The sequence below is a fragment of the Pseudorca crassidens genome, chromosome 1 (assembly GCF_039906515.1).
Source record: "Pseudorca crassidens isolate mPseCra1 chromosome 1, mPseCra1.hap1, whole genome shotgun sequence".
Taxonomy (NCBI): domain Eukaryota; kingdom Metazoa; phylum Chordata; class Mammalia; order Artiodactyla; family Delphinidae; genus Pseudorca; species Pseudorca crassidens.
The window spans coordinates 38,588,367-38,604,506 of NC_090296.1; the positions used below are offsets into that span (position 1 = coordinate 38,588,367).

General features: G+C 40.4%; 1 protein-coding gene across 4 annotated transcripts in view; it reads left to right on the forward strand.

Annotated features, from left to right (window-relative positions):
• The window catches only part of PPP2R5E (protein phosphatase 2 regulatory subunit B'epsilon), a 151,907-nt gene that overhangs the window by 74,578 nt on the left and 61,189 nt on the right, over positions 1 to 16,140 (forward strand). For all 4 annotated transcript variants that reach the window (XM_067733873.1, XM_067733879.1, XM_067733862.1 and 1 more), the window contains exon 3: positions 2,442 to 2,638. In XM_067733873.1, the coding sequence (XP_067589974.1) occupies positions 2,442 to 2,638 (197 nt within the window). The remainder of the gene's footprint in view (positions 1 to 2,441; positions 2,639 to 16,140) is intronic.

A 16,140-nucleotide genomic window follows, 5' to 3' on the forward strand; every position in this document is an offset into this window, starting at 1 on the left:
AAAGTGCTTAGAATAGTACCCAGTGCTCAATAAATGTAAGCTATTATCATTATTCCATTGGTTAGGTAGATAGCCTGCCTCACATTTGTCTATGACATTATATCAATTTGGATAAATAAAGAATAAATTTCAACTGTCTAACATTAAGAAAAAGAACTAAATGTTAACTGCCTGAATTTTTTTAAGTAGCCAAATGTGAATCTCTTGAGTATCATTGCAGTGACCACAAAGAGTAATCATTGTTGTCACTGCTTAAATGATGGTTTGCTTTTTGGAGGAAAAGCTATCATTTATAGATGCTTTTATATATGCTGAGTTAAGGAGTTCTCCATGTACATGGTCTGATTTTTTTAAGCATTATTAAAGTTACTGTATCAAAAATAGGATTAATTAAAATTTGTCCTGAAGACTTCAGTGTAACATTAATAAGGCTTTTCTTGTTCCCTGTGCAGTGTCAAAACTCCCCTTCAGATTTGAGGTATGGAATCTGATTTAGAACTTAGAAGACTTCAGTAATTAACCATGATGGTCGTGTACATATAATTAGCCATTGGTTAACGATATACAGTCATGTTGATGAGCAGCCTTGTTTAGTTTTTGTTTGTTTATGTAAATACCTGAAGCAAATAGCAATTAAAGGGAAAGCTTGGTTTGTCTAAATTTAGTTCTTATAAAGCTTAAAATGTTTCGGAAGTGATGAAGTCTAGGGTCATAGAATAAGACATATGTCATGGCTGAACTCAAATCCCCAATTCTTTGACTATAAGATACATTAGGCCTTTGGGGATTTATGGGGTGGAAGGGGCAACTCATTGGTTGAGAATAATTTCTAAATATGTAACTTGTTTTTGCTGAGAGTAGCAGTGGTGCTATATACCTTTAAAAACATCGACTACTTCTTGTTCCCTTATATCTGGTAGGGAAATGCTATCCTTTCAGATGCCCATTGCACCTCATCTAGGCTTACCCCAAAGTTGATGTCAGTAGGTGGTGTTTGGGGGGAATTATCCATGAGGTCCTGGGTACATGGGCTGGCGCTTGGGTTGTGGGGCTGTGGGGAGGCAAGGGGGTTGTGGAGAGGAGTCATGTGGATCCTGTGACTAGGAATCTAGCCCTCTCTCCCTGCTGCCGGTGGCTGTAAGACGGGTGCTGTTAGCCGTTGCACTTACCTCCAGGGAGCAGGTGGCCCACGCTGTGAGGCCACTGTAAAGCACTTACTGGGAGGCTGGCAACTGAGGATGGTAGCAAGTGACAGGTCAAACATTGTTCAAGTCCTTCTTGAGTCGTACAGAAGGAATGTGGGAGTGTGGTTAGAGACCCAGGTGCTGAGCCCAGCTTCATAACTCATTCACTGTGGGACCTCCATGATTGTCTCTGATTTTCTCTGTGAAAAATAGAGAATAATAAAATGATGCCACCTGCTTACCTCAAAGAGTGTTCTGAGGATTAATGAGTTAATCGCCTTGGATGAAGGCAGCAGAGGTTCTCTTGTTATAATTTCATCACCTTTCCAGAGAAGCTCCAGTTTGGTGGAATAAATAAAGTAGTGGAAAGAAGATAGGAGTGGAAAGAGCTATCGACAACTTAGTTGGTGTCTTTCAAGTCTAATTGTAGGTCAGGTTTCCGTTCTCGCTGGGGAATTTTAGTGTAAAATTTCTACATATTTTTTAGAAACGACACCAAACCAAATGTCTGACCTGCTGCCTGTAGGAAAAGAACAGATGTTTTTTCTGAGAACATATTAATAAAAATGTTAGTGGTTTTCTCCCACCATAAAGGAAGAAGATGGGTCAAAAAGGAGAGCCTAGATTTTAGTAGAGTTCACTCGCATTGTTCCATTACTCATGTGCCCTTTTTGAGAGGGTTGGTATTGCTTGATTTTGTTGATTTTTCGAGTTTCTTTGACAAAGAAGCGTCATAGATATCAAGCCAAAACAAAACAAGAAATATAAACTCACACACCCAACAGTTGCTTTAAATACCAAGGATGTCAGCATGAAATTAAAATGAATCAACTGACATTTCTGCTTTGAAATTTTTTTAGTAAAATTAATTTAAACCAACAGTGAAAACTTCTGTGTCTACCTTATAATGGAAAGTTTGACCTTTTTCAGTGTTTTTGGCTTAAGGGTGTTGACATTTGGGTGTTTTTGGTTAAAATTTGCTTCAACTCTCTAACAGCTCTTGGGATTTTGGTCAATCTTTGGTGGCTGAATAGCAAATGCTGTCAATTGTGTTGGTACCATGTAGTTTCCAAAGACAAGGTCTCTGAAGTAGTGGATATGGTATCCCCTCCTGCCCATGTGTAACTGTTTAAAAGAACACTGTTGTCATGTGAATTCTTATTTTTTTGAGCTTGCTTTTGAAGTTAACTTTCACAGAGAATTCCTGTTACCTAGAAATTGATGACAGACTTACACCATTTCCTTTTTTTTTCTTAGACGTTCCATCCTCAGAGCAGCCTGAACTGTTCCTAAAGAAACTTCAGCAGTGCTGTGTCATTTTTGACTTCATGGACACGCTATCTGATCTTAAAATGAAAGAATACAAGCGCTCCACTCTTAATGAACTGGTGGACTACATTACAATAAGCAGAGGCTGTTTGACAGAGCAGACTTACCCTGAAGTAGTTAGAATGGTGAGTTTCTTTTTTTCGCCGCGGACACATTTAAGCACCTTCCTTAGGGACTCACAGGTGTATTTACTGCAGGGTCAGGTCACTGGAGGTCACCTCTACAAATGAGAGCCAACCTTCTGAGAGCTAAGCACAAGTAGTTGGCACAATACTAAAATTTGAAGAGCATGATTTCATGAGAATGAAATCCAGAACTTTTCACCTACAACAGTATTGGAGGAATCAGTGACTTCAAAATACGAAGCAAAGATTGCCAGGGTGTTACTGGATTTCTGGCATTGGGAAAAGAAAAGACACAGGAGAATCAACAAAAGTTTTAGATCTGTGTTTGAAAAATATTCAAGCCTGTTGGATGTCTTGATTTTTTTTTCTTCTCCCTATTCACTGTGGTATATTAGAAATGGCTTTAAGCTTAATGAAATCGTGATATGTAGAATCTAGGTAAAGCCTCTCTTGGCTTTATAAACTACTCATTCTCTTTATAATCTTAGAAACAGGAGTGATGTCTTTCATTATTTTTGAACAGCGTCTTGTAATTTGTGTGGTCGTTAAGAGTTATGAGAAGAACCATTATTAGCATAATATGAGTAATTATGTTCTTATTGTGTCAATAATTATATTAGTTTTTCAGAAGCTGAGCCAAAATATAGTTTTCTGTTAGATGTCTGTGGGAGGGTTGCCTTCCTTGGCATCCTAGAAGATCTTGGATCTAGAGAGCACATGATATCTGGAGGAAGTGGGGCTGGTCTACTAACTCGAGAAGTTATGCTGAAGAGATCCAAGGGGGTCAGTGCATCATGGGAAGCCCACTGGGGAATCTCGCCCACCCTCTGTGTACTGCTGAAAATGTACTTAGCCTTTCTTTTTCACTTTTATCACTTGTATTCAACAAATGCAGAAAAGAGACATCTGTGATGGGGTAGTTATGGTTAAAAATGAATAGTTCAGATTTGGGAAGGGACCTGAATTATCACAACTTGAGAAACTATGACAGATATATGAAGGTCATTTCAAAACAATGTCCAATATATTCCTCAGATCCATATTGGAGTGTATATTGCATTTGTTAATTTATAGGAACGTAAAACAGGGTTTGTATGCTAACTGTTTATATTGTGGTTCTTGAGCAGTGGCTCTCAACCAGGGGCGATTTCCCTGCCAGGGCACCTTGGCATTGTCTAGAGACATTTTTGGGAGTCACAACCAGGGGTGGGAGGTGGGGTGCTACCAGCATCTAGTGGGTAGAGGCCAGGAATGCTGTTAAATATCTTACAATGCACAGGACAGCATTGTACAACAATTTTGTAGATTGTTCTACAACAAAGAATTGTAGATAATTTTACAACAAAGAATTATCTGGCCTCAAATGTCAATGATGCCACTGTTGAGAAACCATGCTCTAGAGTTTGCATGTTCTCTAAACCTCTTACCCTGATACTTAGGATATTCTCTAGCCCACCTGCCTTCTGTAGAGCACAGTCCCTTGGTTTTAACCTACCCATGTCCTCAGCGAACAGAGGTATCCACCGTTTATAAATTTCTTCTATATCTTTCCATGGATAGTCCGTGAATATTGAAGCATATACAAGCATATATGTATAAATATTGTTTTTTGTAAACACACAAATGGTAGCATAGTATACACACTCTCTGTGCCTTGCTTTTTTTACTTAGCAGTATATAATGTACATCAGTACATATAAAGCTGCCTCATTCATTCTATAGCTGCATTTCGTTGTGTGGATGTGCCATAATTTATTTAACCACGACCCCATGGATATCCTCGGACACACCTCAGTTCGCCCTTCTGCGAGAACATCTGGGTATTTGTGGATTTGTTTTGTAATAGCCCTTTTCCCTGTTCCTGGACCTTTGTGAATTCCCTGCCCTCCTGCCTTTAATTCTGATTCGCCCCTTCCTTTCAAGGTCTGGCTTACAGTGCTACCACTGGTTCCTGAAAAGCCCAGAGTTTTCCCTTCCTTCACTTCTACCACTTCTTGGCAACTCACCCTTTTAGAATTTGTTCATTTGCTGCTATTTAATCCTTTTGCACGTTTATCTGATTTTTCTAATTAGGCTGTAAGTACTCCTAAGCAGGAACTGTTCCGAGTTGTCCTGCACATCTCTGTGGCCTCTGTAATACCTCGTAGCCCAGGCCTACCTGGAGATTGTTGAATGAATAGATGAATTCCCTCTTAAAATAGGGGCATTTTAGGCTCTCAAATTAGGATGAAAATATTGGATGTCATTGGATTATATTCAGCTTTAAACCCAGTAGCTGGCATAATCCAAAAACCCATTCATTCCTGTGAACCAACTTGGTCCTAAACCAGCTTGAGTCTCTCAGAGGAGACCATTTTCTCTTCTTATCACCTCCCCCCATGCCCCTCTACCCCAACAAAAAAACTTTAAACAAAAGACTCCTGGGCTTCCCTGGTGGCGCAGTGGTTGGGAGTCCGCCTGCCGATGCAGGGGACGCGGGTTCGTGCGCCAGTCGGGGAGGATCCCACATGCCGCGGGGCGGCTGGGCCCAGTGAGCCATGGCCGCTGAGCCTGCGCGTCCGGAGCCTGTGCTCCGCAGCGGGAGAGGCCACAACAGTGAGAGGCCAGCGTACCGCAAAAAAAAAAAAAAAAGACTCCTGTCATTCGTGTGGGAATGTGTACTTTAAAATGTACTTAAGCCCTACTTTAGGAAGTATTGAATCTGTAGCATGCATGCTATTCTAGGGCATTAGATAATTGACTTTCTGGGTGATAGTTTAGGGTTCTCAGAGGTGTAATTTATTTTTCATATTTTGTGATTTGTGAAATTGCTACCTACTAATTTTGCATGGTTCCTAGACAAAATGGCATTTATAGAGAAGGAAGTAGCGTGGCAGTGTAGAAAGAGAAAGGGCTTTGAAACCACACAAACCTGGGTTCAAATGCCAACTCCGGCCACACTTACTTGCTTCATCACTGCGGACAGAACCCTCCATCTTTGGAGTCCTCAGTTTTTGTGAGGTGCTAAGAGGTGTGTGGCCTTGGGGGAAGGGCAGCCACAGTCTCTCCTGCCCTGCTCCATGAATAGTCCACCTGAGGAAAATCGTGCTTTGTTTGTACATCAAGGTTCTCACCACCTCAGACACACATACAACCTAGTAAACAGGGATTTATGTCTCTTTAAGAAGGATTGGAACCAAGTCCTTACTTGCCCTCTACTCCCTTCTGTTTTGCCACGTGTGAGCCCCTTGTGTGTAGAAATCCTGGTGCTATTACTGCTCGCTTTCCTCATCTGTAACGTACCTACCTTTTGGGTATTTTGTGAGGATTGGCGGTGATGTATGTAAAGCCCTTAGAACAGTCGCTAACACATGGCAAGCATTTAATCAATGATACTGTTACTGTATTTTGTGATTTCGTTATTAGATACTTGACTTTATAATCATTGGGGGAACCCAGAGTTCCTGTTTGTGGACTTAAAATGCTCTGTTAGCTCGATATGCTGTACCCCATTGCCTCAGTGGTCCTCAAATTCTGTAATTCCAATCCTGCCTGTTGAATAGTTACTGTTCCCACCTATTCCTCTTTCTTATTACTGTAAAATGAAACTACTTCACTAGGATTAGTGAGGGAAATGGTAGTGCTTTTAATGAAATATCAATGAAGCGATAGCTAGGTTTTACAAACCAGGATGAGTGATGACTTAAGATGGCATGTTCTGATGTCAGTATTATTACCAAAACCTGATGGGACTGTACTTTGAGAGTTGCTATGCCTGTTAGGGTAAGAAAAGAGTAGAAGATGAAAGTAATCTATGAGTGTGGAAACCATTTTTAGCATTTATATAAAGTCTAGACACCACCTACAGACTCTTAGAATTAAGAAAGACAAATAACTCTTTATGTGTAAACAAAATTTAAAAAAATATAGCACCTAACTCACCTGCAGAAGGGTAGTGTGGGGTAGTGGAAAGAGCCCCAGATAGAGAAAGTAGAAGCCACTGTCCTCATTTCTCATCTTCCACTTAACCAGTGGTGAGACTTGGGTTCCTCTCTAAGCCCCAAGTCTCCGCTTGTAAATGGAGGGAGTTGGTGGTGGTCTCTCACATCCTTCCAGCTCTGAAAAATACCAGCTCTTTCGTCAACACAGTGTAAGAAATTTAGAATGCATTCTGCCATTCTTTTTTTTTTTCTTTTCTATTATTATTATTATTTTTGGCCACGCTGCATGGCATGCAGAATCTTAGTTCCCTGACCAGGGATCAAACCCGTGCCCCCTGCAGTGGAAGCATGGTGTCTTAACCACTGGACCACCAGGGAAGTCTCTGGATTCTGCCATTCTTAAAGTTTACAGAACACTGTCCAGAGTAGTTGCTTCTGCTCTGTAAGTGGTTTCTTCCATGTGTTTCTTTCTCATGGGGTCACATCTGATGGAAAAATGAGAACCGGGACTGTTAGTTCCTTAGGCTCTGGCACATTTTGCCGTGCATCATCTCAAGTGTCAGGCTTCTGTCTTTGAGGCAGTATTTTTACCACATTATGCTCATGTTTTGTCTCTGATTCTGTTGCCATGCATCCATTTAAAAGATTTCTTAGAATTTCTAGCTCTCCAAGTAATCTTGGGTTAATTTTTTTTTTTTTTTTTTACTCAAACTTAAACTGTATTTTATACTCTTTATATTCACACATCTTCCTTTTCAAAACCATCTCTTTGGGGGATAGTTCAAATGTGAGAGGAAATCTTAACGGGTGAAGACATCATTTTAATTAATTCCAAGTAATGTTTATTGAGTGATTTAGAGCCATGTTTTTACATTTTGATGATTAAAAAAAGACAGGACCCTGCTCTGTCAACAGACTCACAGTCTGGTAGAGAGGGCAGTCATGTGAACAAATAATAAAATATGTCATACGTGCATTAATAGAAGTATGTAGAAGGCAGGGAAGGAGTAGAGCAAAAGGGAGGTTAATCCGAGGAGGGTAGGGGTGGTCAAGGAAGGCTTTACAAAGTGAGGAAAGCCCGAGTATTAAAAGGTGAAAACATGTTTTCCAGGGGCTGAAATCGTGTTGAAATGAAAAAGAGAATTACATGATGCAAAGGAATTCCCAAACCGCATGATATATTCAGAGGAACACAAGCAGTGTTGTGTTGTTACAGCATTAAGTGCGCGTGTGTGGGTTGATAATCATTGAAAAGTTGTAAGCAGGGGAGTGACACAGTCAGATTTGTACTGTATGGCAGTGAGCCAGGTAGATTGGAGGGGGCTGAACTCGAAGGCAGAGAGGAATTGATTAGGGGCCTGTTGTATCAGAGAAGTTGTTAAGAGGGCCTAAACCAAGCACGGGGTGAAAGTAGAGAAGATGAGGAAAGGATGGCATTTAAGACTCACTAGGAGGTAAAATTGAAGGCACGTAACATTTGCATTGATGTTTGGAGTGAGACAGAGAGGAAGCAGTCTAGGATAGCTTTGGGAATTTGGTAGTCATGGTGCTCCTATTTGAGAAAGGTACAGCAGGAAGGGGAGCAGGTTTTTTGGGTGGAAGCTGGGTTGATTTTTGATGTGTTAACTTTGAGGTTACAGGAGTCCTAGATGGGAAAGTTGGAGATTGAGATTGGTAATTATTAGCATGAGAGTAGAGCAGGAGAGAAAGAGAACAATACTGGGACCCCAGGTGATGCAGAGAATCCTTGTGCTTCAGTGCAGTGGTTCGGGGGAGGTAGTATGCAAAACATGAGGAAGTTGAAATGACGGCTGTAGATAATGATTGCACGTACAGTGGTGGAATCTTGGGTGTACTGTCCTCATGAGAGTAAAACCCTATCACTTCTTTCCTGCACAAAGTATATCTTGTTGCACTGGTCATTTGCTGTTATTATTTTCATATTTTCTCTTTATATCTTGGCTTTTCTTGATTTCAGAGTCTGCCCTATTCCTACCTCATCTGTGGTTAAATCTCTGTATATCTCAAACTGTAGAATATATGGTTTTCCAAAGCGAATGTAGTTTTAAGATAAAATATGTTGTACAACTTTTTCTTCTTTTTTCTATTGAAATCTTTCCTTGAGTCCTTTATATTGTTTCTTGGCCACACATTAGCTTCGTTTTTTCCCACTCTCAAATTATGTCCTGTCACTTGGTTATCTAAGTGCTTTATCTTTTATACATTCTGTGACTTAACTGGAAATCACAGCTCTGGTTAGCCTCTTAATAGGATAATATGGTTTTGTAGAAAAATATGAAGTCGCAATTAAAGGTCTCAGAGTGTGCCTACACAGACTCTTAGGAATGCTTTGTTAACTTCATTGCATCCTCTCTCGGCTAAAGGATGGAGGATTTCTTTTCATAAAATACCAGCTATCTAAAGGTAGCCTTGGGAATGATAACTACCAGGGGGAATATGAAATTTCCATTTTTCATCCTCCTGCATCTGATAAGGAATATAACTATACATCCCCGGCCAGAATTTGCCTTGGAGGCGACTCTTTAGGCCCAAAGGAGATAAGATCTTTTGGTGTGAGCCACTGGATGTGGGATGGGGGAAGGTGGGCTGCTTACAAGATTGGAAATATAAATAATGGGAAAGAATTGAGTGACATCTGGGAAAGTCATTTAGGAAGTGATGAACTTATTGGGGAATTTTTATGGATAGGATAAGTCTAAAAGATAGGACCTAAGAATTAAATTAGAAAAAGAATTCCTTGGTACTTTGAAAAGAATTTAAGGTTATGATGATGAAGATTACCAAAAGATACTTTTAGAATGAGGTCAGGAAGAATTGCTGCTCAAGGTTAGGAACAGATTGTTACCATTTGTAATTTATCAGAGGGTAGAGAAACTGGCAGGCGCTCTGTCCTTTCCTTAAACTGTCACTCTGTGCTACTTCAGTTAATGCTCATTTAACAATATTCATTTAGCATCTTTGGGTGTCCGTCAGTTGGTTTCATGGGGGTCAGTGGACCTCCTGATGTTGAGTGCAAAATTCTGTGTTTTGCCTCTTTTTGTGGGAGAAGATCTGTAGCTTTTGATTAAATTTTCAAAGATATAATCTGACTCCAGAATGGTTTAAGCTCGATTTTTACATATGCAGTGCTCTGCTTGATGCTGCTCTGTTGGAAAATGTAGGATGAGATTGGAAAGGAGCAGGGTCTTCCCATTTATGGCAGTAACTAAAGATGAAAAATGAAGTTGTAAGAATGATTTCACCAATGAAACCATCTGGGCCTGGAGTTTTCTTTATGGGAAGTTTTCTGGCAGTGAATTCTTTTTTTTTTTAATTTATTTTATTAAAGTATAGTTGATTTACAATGTTGTGTTAGTTTCTGCTGTGCAGCAAAGTGATTCAGTTATACATCTATCTATCTATCTATCTATCTATCTATCTGTCTATCTATATACATTCTTTTCCATACTCTTCTCCATCACAGTTTATCACAGGATAGTGAATATAGTTCCCTGCGCTATACAGTAGGACCTTGTTGTTTATCCATTCTATATATAATAGTTTGCATCTGCCAATCCATCCCTCCCAGACCCCCTCAATTTCTAAAATACATGTCTGACTATTCAGATTTTTTGTTTTACCTTGTGTCAATTTTTGTAGGTTTTTATAATGGTTATACAGTTTAGAATTGTGGTTGAATACTTAATCTTTAGAGGTTCTTCATAAAGGTGTGCACTAACAAAAGAAGGTCACCAGCACCTGTACACCTTCCATTGTTAGCAGCATAATAATCTGCAGCAACTACTGTGTGGATGAATTCAGTCTTAACAACAACCTTCTTTTGTATTATATATTATATAATTATATAATTTTATATTATATTATATTTTGTTATAGTATTATTATATATTATGTTATAGATGATGTAAAGGAAGTAGAGAGAGGTTAAGAAACTTGCCCAAAGGTACTCACCTGGGTAACTGGCAGAACTGAGGTTTGAACCCAGTCTTTCTGGCTACAGGGCCCATCCTCTTAACCGCTGTGCCATAATGCTCTCCTGGGATCAGTCTTTCTAATAGGAATGAAGACTAAAATCTCTAAATTTGGACTATTGGCCTCAGTACTATGTTCTCCTCCTGAGCCCCTCTGAATAAGTCATAAGGCCTTGATGCTTTCCCTCTACCTTTTCCTTGCTTGTTATTTTATCAAATAATAGGCTCTGGGGTTAAATGTTTGTTTTTGCTTAAGAAACAGCTTCCCTTTCACTCCATCTCCCCGCACCACCTCACTATCCTATATATAATAACTACATTGCCTTTGTGTTATTCTCAAATTAACACTTTTTCTCTGCCCTACCACTCCTTCCCAGTAGGCAGGAGTACATGGTGATTGGGGGTGAGGAGGACCTCAGGAGGAAAGCTGTGTAGTTCAGAACTCTCCTCTGTTCCATCCTCGAGATGGTCGTATCCCTTAAGTTCATGTGCTCCCGCCATGCTACTTTTCTCTCTGCCCCACCGTTAGAAGCAGGCAAGCTATGTCAGCAGCCAAGGGATCCCTAAATTGTTTGGTTAGCTTGGATTGGAGCAAGGGAGTTAGATGATTTAAATGTCCCTCCATCTCTTGGGCTTCCCTGGTGGCACAGTGGTTGGGAGTCCGCCTGCCGATGCGGGGGACACGGGTTCGTGCCCCGGTCCGGAGGGGCCCCTTTTCCACGGAGCGGCTGGGCCTGTGAGCCGTGGCCGCTGGGCTTGCGCGTCCGGAGCCTGTGCTTCGCGGCAGGAGAGGCCGCAGCGGTGAGAGGCCCGCGTACCGCCAAAAAAAAAAAAAAAATGCCCCTCCATCTCTATGTTGGCCCCTAATCCTTGGAAGCACTTAACATTTGTACAGCCTGCTTTTCCTTTTTGTGGTCCTCCCTGGGTCTGTGATGTAGATGGAATGACCTGGGCCACTTACCTAGCCGTGTGATCTTAGATGAGTCTTAATCCTCTTAAAGTTGTTACCCACTGTAACTTTATAAAGGTTGTTATGATGTTGTTACTGTTATCATTATTCATAGTACCACCTTTGCCACCTCTGCTAGACTTAACCTTTTTTGTTTGGATGGATTAATCAGTTTTTCTGGTTACAGTGAAGTCTTGCTAGCCTGAAAGCTTTTTTGTCTCTTTAAGATGACTTTCCATATCTTTGACTGTTGATTTTAAACTTTAATTCTCTCTGGGAAATTTTATTCTCAAGTCTTTTTTTGAGGGTGTGGGGAGAGCCCTGTTAATCTGCAGGTGCCCGTGTGTGTATAACTATATATATACATGTGTATATATGCTGCCCTACATAAAATTTTTCCTGATATTACTTGCATAGTAATGTCCACACGGTATTAATAATTTACCACTTCTCTCCTGCAAACATTCTCTCTTAAAATATCAGACAGGGATTTTAATGGGTTTAGTTTTAATTTAAACATTTTAAGGAGCAGATTTTTACTCAGGAAGCAATGAGCTACTCATGATTGCTGTTTGCTTCATTTACAAGCTGTAGTCCCTGTGGCTTAACTGCTTTACAGATTGTTCAGAGTTTTCAATATACCTAAAATGGTTTGACAGCTGTGACTTGTCTAGCACTGATCTATCCAATACTATCATTTCACGGAGATGAGAATATTCCCCTTCTTTCTCCTTCCCCCACGCCCCCAAGCTGGCAGCAGAGTTTTGCAGGATAAGTTACAGTATTGCATTCAAGTTTTGATTCCTCTTTTATCCCACCTTTTAATTTAACCTTGAAACTGAAAATATGGTTAGCGATGTAAGCAATACTTCTGGAAAAATCTGCCAAGAAAATGGATGATACAATGATTGGGAAATACTGCCTGTGGTATATATAAGTGGGTCTTAACCTCTAGCGTAGGAATTGATGTTAGTTTATATGGCTCAGTCTTCTCTTTACTGAGGAGAGACAGAAATGAGAGAGAGGTATTTATTGGTTGATTCTCTAAGGGGAAAGCCGGTTACGCCACAGTGGTGCATTATTAGCAGGAAGAAACGGAGAAAATGAGTGTCCTCCATGTGGCATTCTCAGAGACAGTAATGCTTGAGGCAAGAATTTGGCAAGAAAACAACGCAGGTCATTTCGAGGAGGTAGGTGGCTTCTGACCAATATTAAAAGCCAAACTTGGGCTTCCCTGGTGGCACAGTGGTTGAGAGTTCGCCTGCCGATGCAGGGGACACGGGTTCGTGTCCCAGTCCGGGAAGATCCCACATGCTGCTCCGCGGGAGGAGCAGTGCCAGGAGGGCAGAGGGTGACATACAGAAGAGAGGATGTTTCTGAATAAAAATAGGACCTGTTATAACTATTTGGTAAGTTGGAGAGTGAGTTTACTTTTTAATAAAATGGATAAGCAAGGTATTCTGGAGAGTATAATGTTTCCTGGCCCTACAGAAAGGTGGGTTACAAACAGAGAGCGGGGGCTGGGCAGGGGCTCCATGGGCTACCTTGAAATACCATGGAATTTCCCTTCCTGAAGAAGTTAAGGCATTTATGAGAATAGAGTAGAATAGAGTAGAACATTCTGGAATAATGCAGGCCTCTTCCTTTTGCGGGACGTTTGGCTTTTTCTCTTAGAAGTTAGAAAAATGTGTTAAGCTTATAAGGTGCTAGATAAGGTGCTAGAAAGTTGAGTTTTGTATTTGTGCTGCCATCAGGTACAAAGTGGGGAGTTTGTCATGCCCTATTCTGGAAAGTAAGTGTAGTTATTTGAAGGGTGAAATAATTGGAAGGCAATGGTCTTTAAAAGCACATTGAAAATGGAAGCTAGGGACTTCCCTGGCGGTCCAGTGGTTAAGACTCTGCACTTCCACTGCAGAGGGAATGGGGAGCTAAGATCCCGCATGCCTCGCGGTGCGGCCCCCCCTAGAAAAAGGAAGCTAAAAGGGTTGGTGGGCAGTACCTGCCCCTAGAACCCTGTCTTGGTTCCTTTCCCAGGAACTGACACCCACGCTCCTGTCTCCCCCTCCAAGATGAGGCCAGCGTGCCTCAGTGAGGCTGGTGAGGGAGAGCTGTCTGTCTGGAGGGGCTTCTTCCTCAATTTATTATGAAGCAGTAGTATCTGGTAAAGGGCGATGTTAATCTCTGGTCAAATGTAGGTCAGGTGTGTTTTGTTTTCACTGCTCACCCTTTAGCTCAGGGCTTTATTTTACTAATGAAGGGTCACAGAGACAGAGACTTACACACAGACACAGAGTAAGGGGCAGTGACAGTTTTGACAGTTCCCTGTTTATTTTCAGTGATTTCATATAAGAACACATACTCAATAGCCAGAAACTCTGCCTCAGGAGCCTCAAGTGTTGTGTGCGTTTTTAAAATTCAAAATTCAAGAGGTTTAGATTTTCTTTTAGCATTAGCTGATTTTGAACCGTAAAGTGTTCAAAGCAGATGTTAAAGGACTATACGTGTTCTCAAAAAAGCCCCGTGTTGTTATTGTTTTATCAACTTGTGCACTTTGGCTCTTACCAAAATGACTTAATTTACCAGTTTTAGTACCTTTCTGGGATGTAGGATCCGTAGTCCATGCATAATGATATGTAGCAAAAACCTGGTATCACAGGGCTAGCCTGTGTGTGGGACGTGAGTGCTTGACTGCCAGCAGCAAGATGGCCTGCTCCGTATTTATACACAGTAAGCACTATGACTATTGCAGTGTTTACACCTCTATTTTTGGATTCCAAGATTTAATATCAACAATCTTCACTTTTGGATTCACTGCTACATTTCCAGTTTTGGAGGCAGTGCAATATAGTTGTCTCTCTGTGGGAAATATTTCCTGGTGATGGTTCGTGTGGGGATAATAGACTCTAGAGAGAATTAATTTAACATTACTGTCAGCATTTCAGCAGGTAAAAAGTTGCCTCTTACTTTGAGCAAAGTTTAGTCTTGAAATAGAAGGCCTAATGGGACTGGAGGGTTCGTGGTTGGAATTTGTGGGTAATAAGATGGAGTGGCAGGGATGGGTCTAGATTACAGAGGTCTTGGCAAGCTAAGTAGAAGAGGTTAGACTTAATCTTATGGACAGCAAGCAGAGAGTTGCTAAGGTTTTTGAATAGGAGGTGAAATGTAAACGATATTCTTATTTTTCTTTCTCCTGCCCCACAAAAAAAGCTTCCTGCCAGCTGCTTTACAGAGACTTTTGGCTGGCAGATTTAACCCAGGATGGCTGGTGGCAGAAGGCTGTTGTCCTAATCTTGTCAGATGGTAGCAAAGGAAGAGGAACTGGAAAATAATATGTAAAGGGACTCCCCATCTTCTCTCTTTTTTTCCTGTGCTCATAAAAGAAAGTTTGGAAACCAGAGAAAAAAATGATCCATAGTTTCATTATTTAAATTCAATCATTGTCCACATTTTGGCCAGTTTCCTCCTAGTCACTGTTTTAAAATGAGATTTTTCCCTTAAATAAAAAATTTTTAGATATGCTTACATGGAATACAATTTTAAGAACAGGGCTTAGACAGTGAATGTTCAATGAATTTAACAATTCTATACACTCATGTAACGATAACGCCAGATCTAGAACATTGCCGTCACTTAAGAAAATTGCCTTGTTCCCTTTCCTGTTTTCCCTTGTTAAAATTTTTTTTCTAATCTTACTATGTATTTAATTTTGCATTAAAAATTTCTTTAGAATTATGATGTAAACATGCTTTCATGTAATTAAATATATTTTAAAAACATCGTTCTAATGTCTGCCTCATACTCCATCATGTGGATATACCATTGTTTACTTAACGCTTTTCCCATCTGGGGACATTTAAACTGTTCTCAAATTCCACTATTAAAAGTAACACTGGGACTTCCCTGATAGTCCAGTGGTTAAGACTTCGCCTTCCAATGCAAGGGGTGCGGGTTCCATCCCTGGTCTGGGAGCTAAGATCCCACATGCCTCGTGGCCGAAAAACCAAAACATAAAACAGAAGCAATATTGTAAGAAATTCAGTAAAGACTTTAAAAATGGTCCACATCAAAAAATATTAAAAAAAATAAAAAAGTAACACCACCATTAGCCCCAAGAGACGTTGTGAAGGAATAAATAAAATGACTTGTTGATAAGTTGCATAAAGCAGATAGCGGAGAGGAAGAGTTAAAGAAAATTCCAAAGGGTTAGACAGATGAGAAAGGTGAGAAGAGAATTCTCTTTCAGGGGAAAATAGAGGATGTGATTGGTTTTGACTAGAATGAATTCGAGATCTAATGAGATGTCAGAATTGCTCTGTACATAACTGGAAATAATGGAGTTAAGGACATCCTAGTGCCCTGGAAACAGAAATCATAGTAGAAGAGATGACAGAGAACTGAGTATTGAGACAAGAGCATCATGCCAAGGGTTCAGCTTTGCTCGACCTTGAGTTGTAGTGCTGATTTTTCTTTTGAGATTTGTGTACTTGTTCATTGGGTGAAATTGATGACTTTGAGGCATTCATTTGACTTCTTTATTCAGTATTCCAAGATCCAGAATGTGCTTTGCTTTCTATTTTGATTCACACTAAGATCTTTTACTGTGGTTGGTGCTAATTCTGAGAAAGGAAACTTGATGTGGGC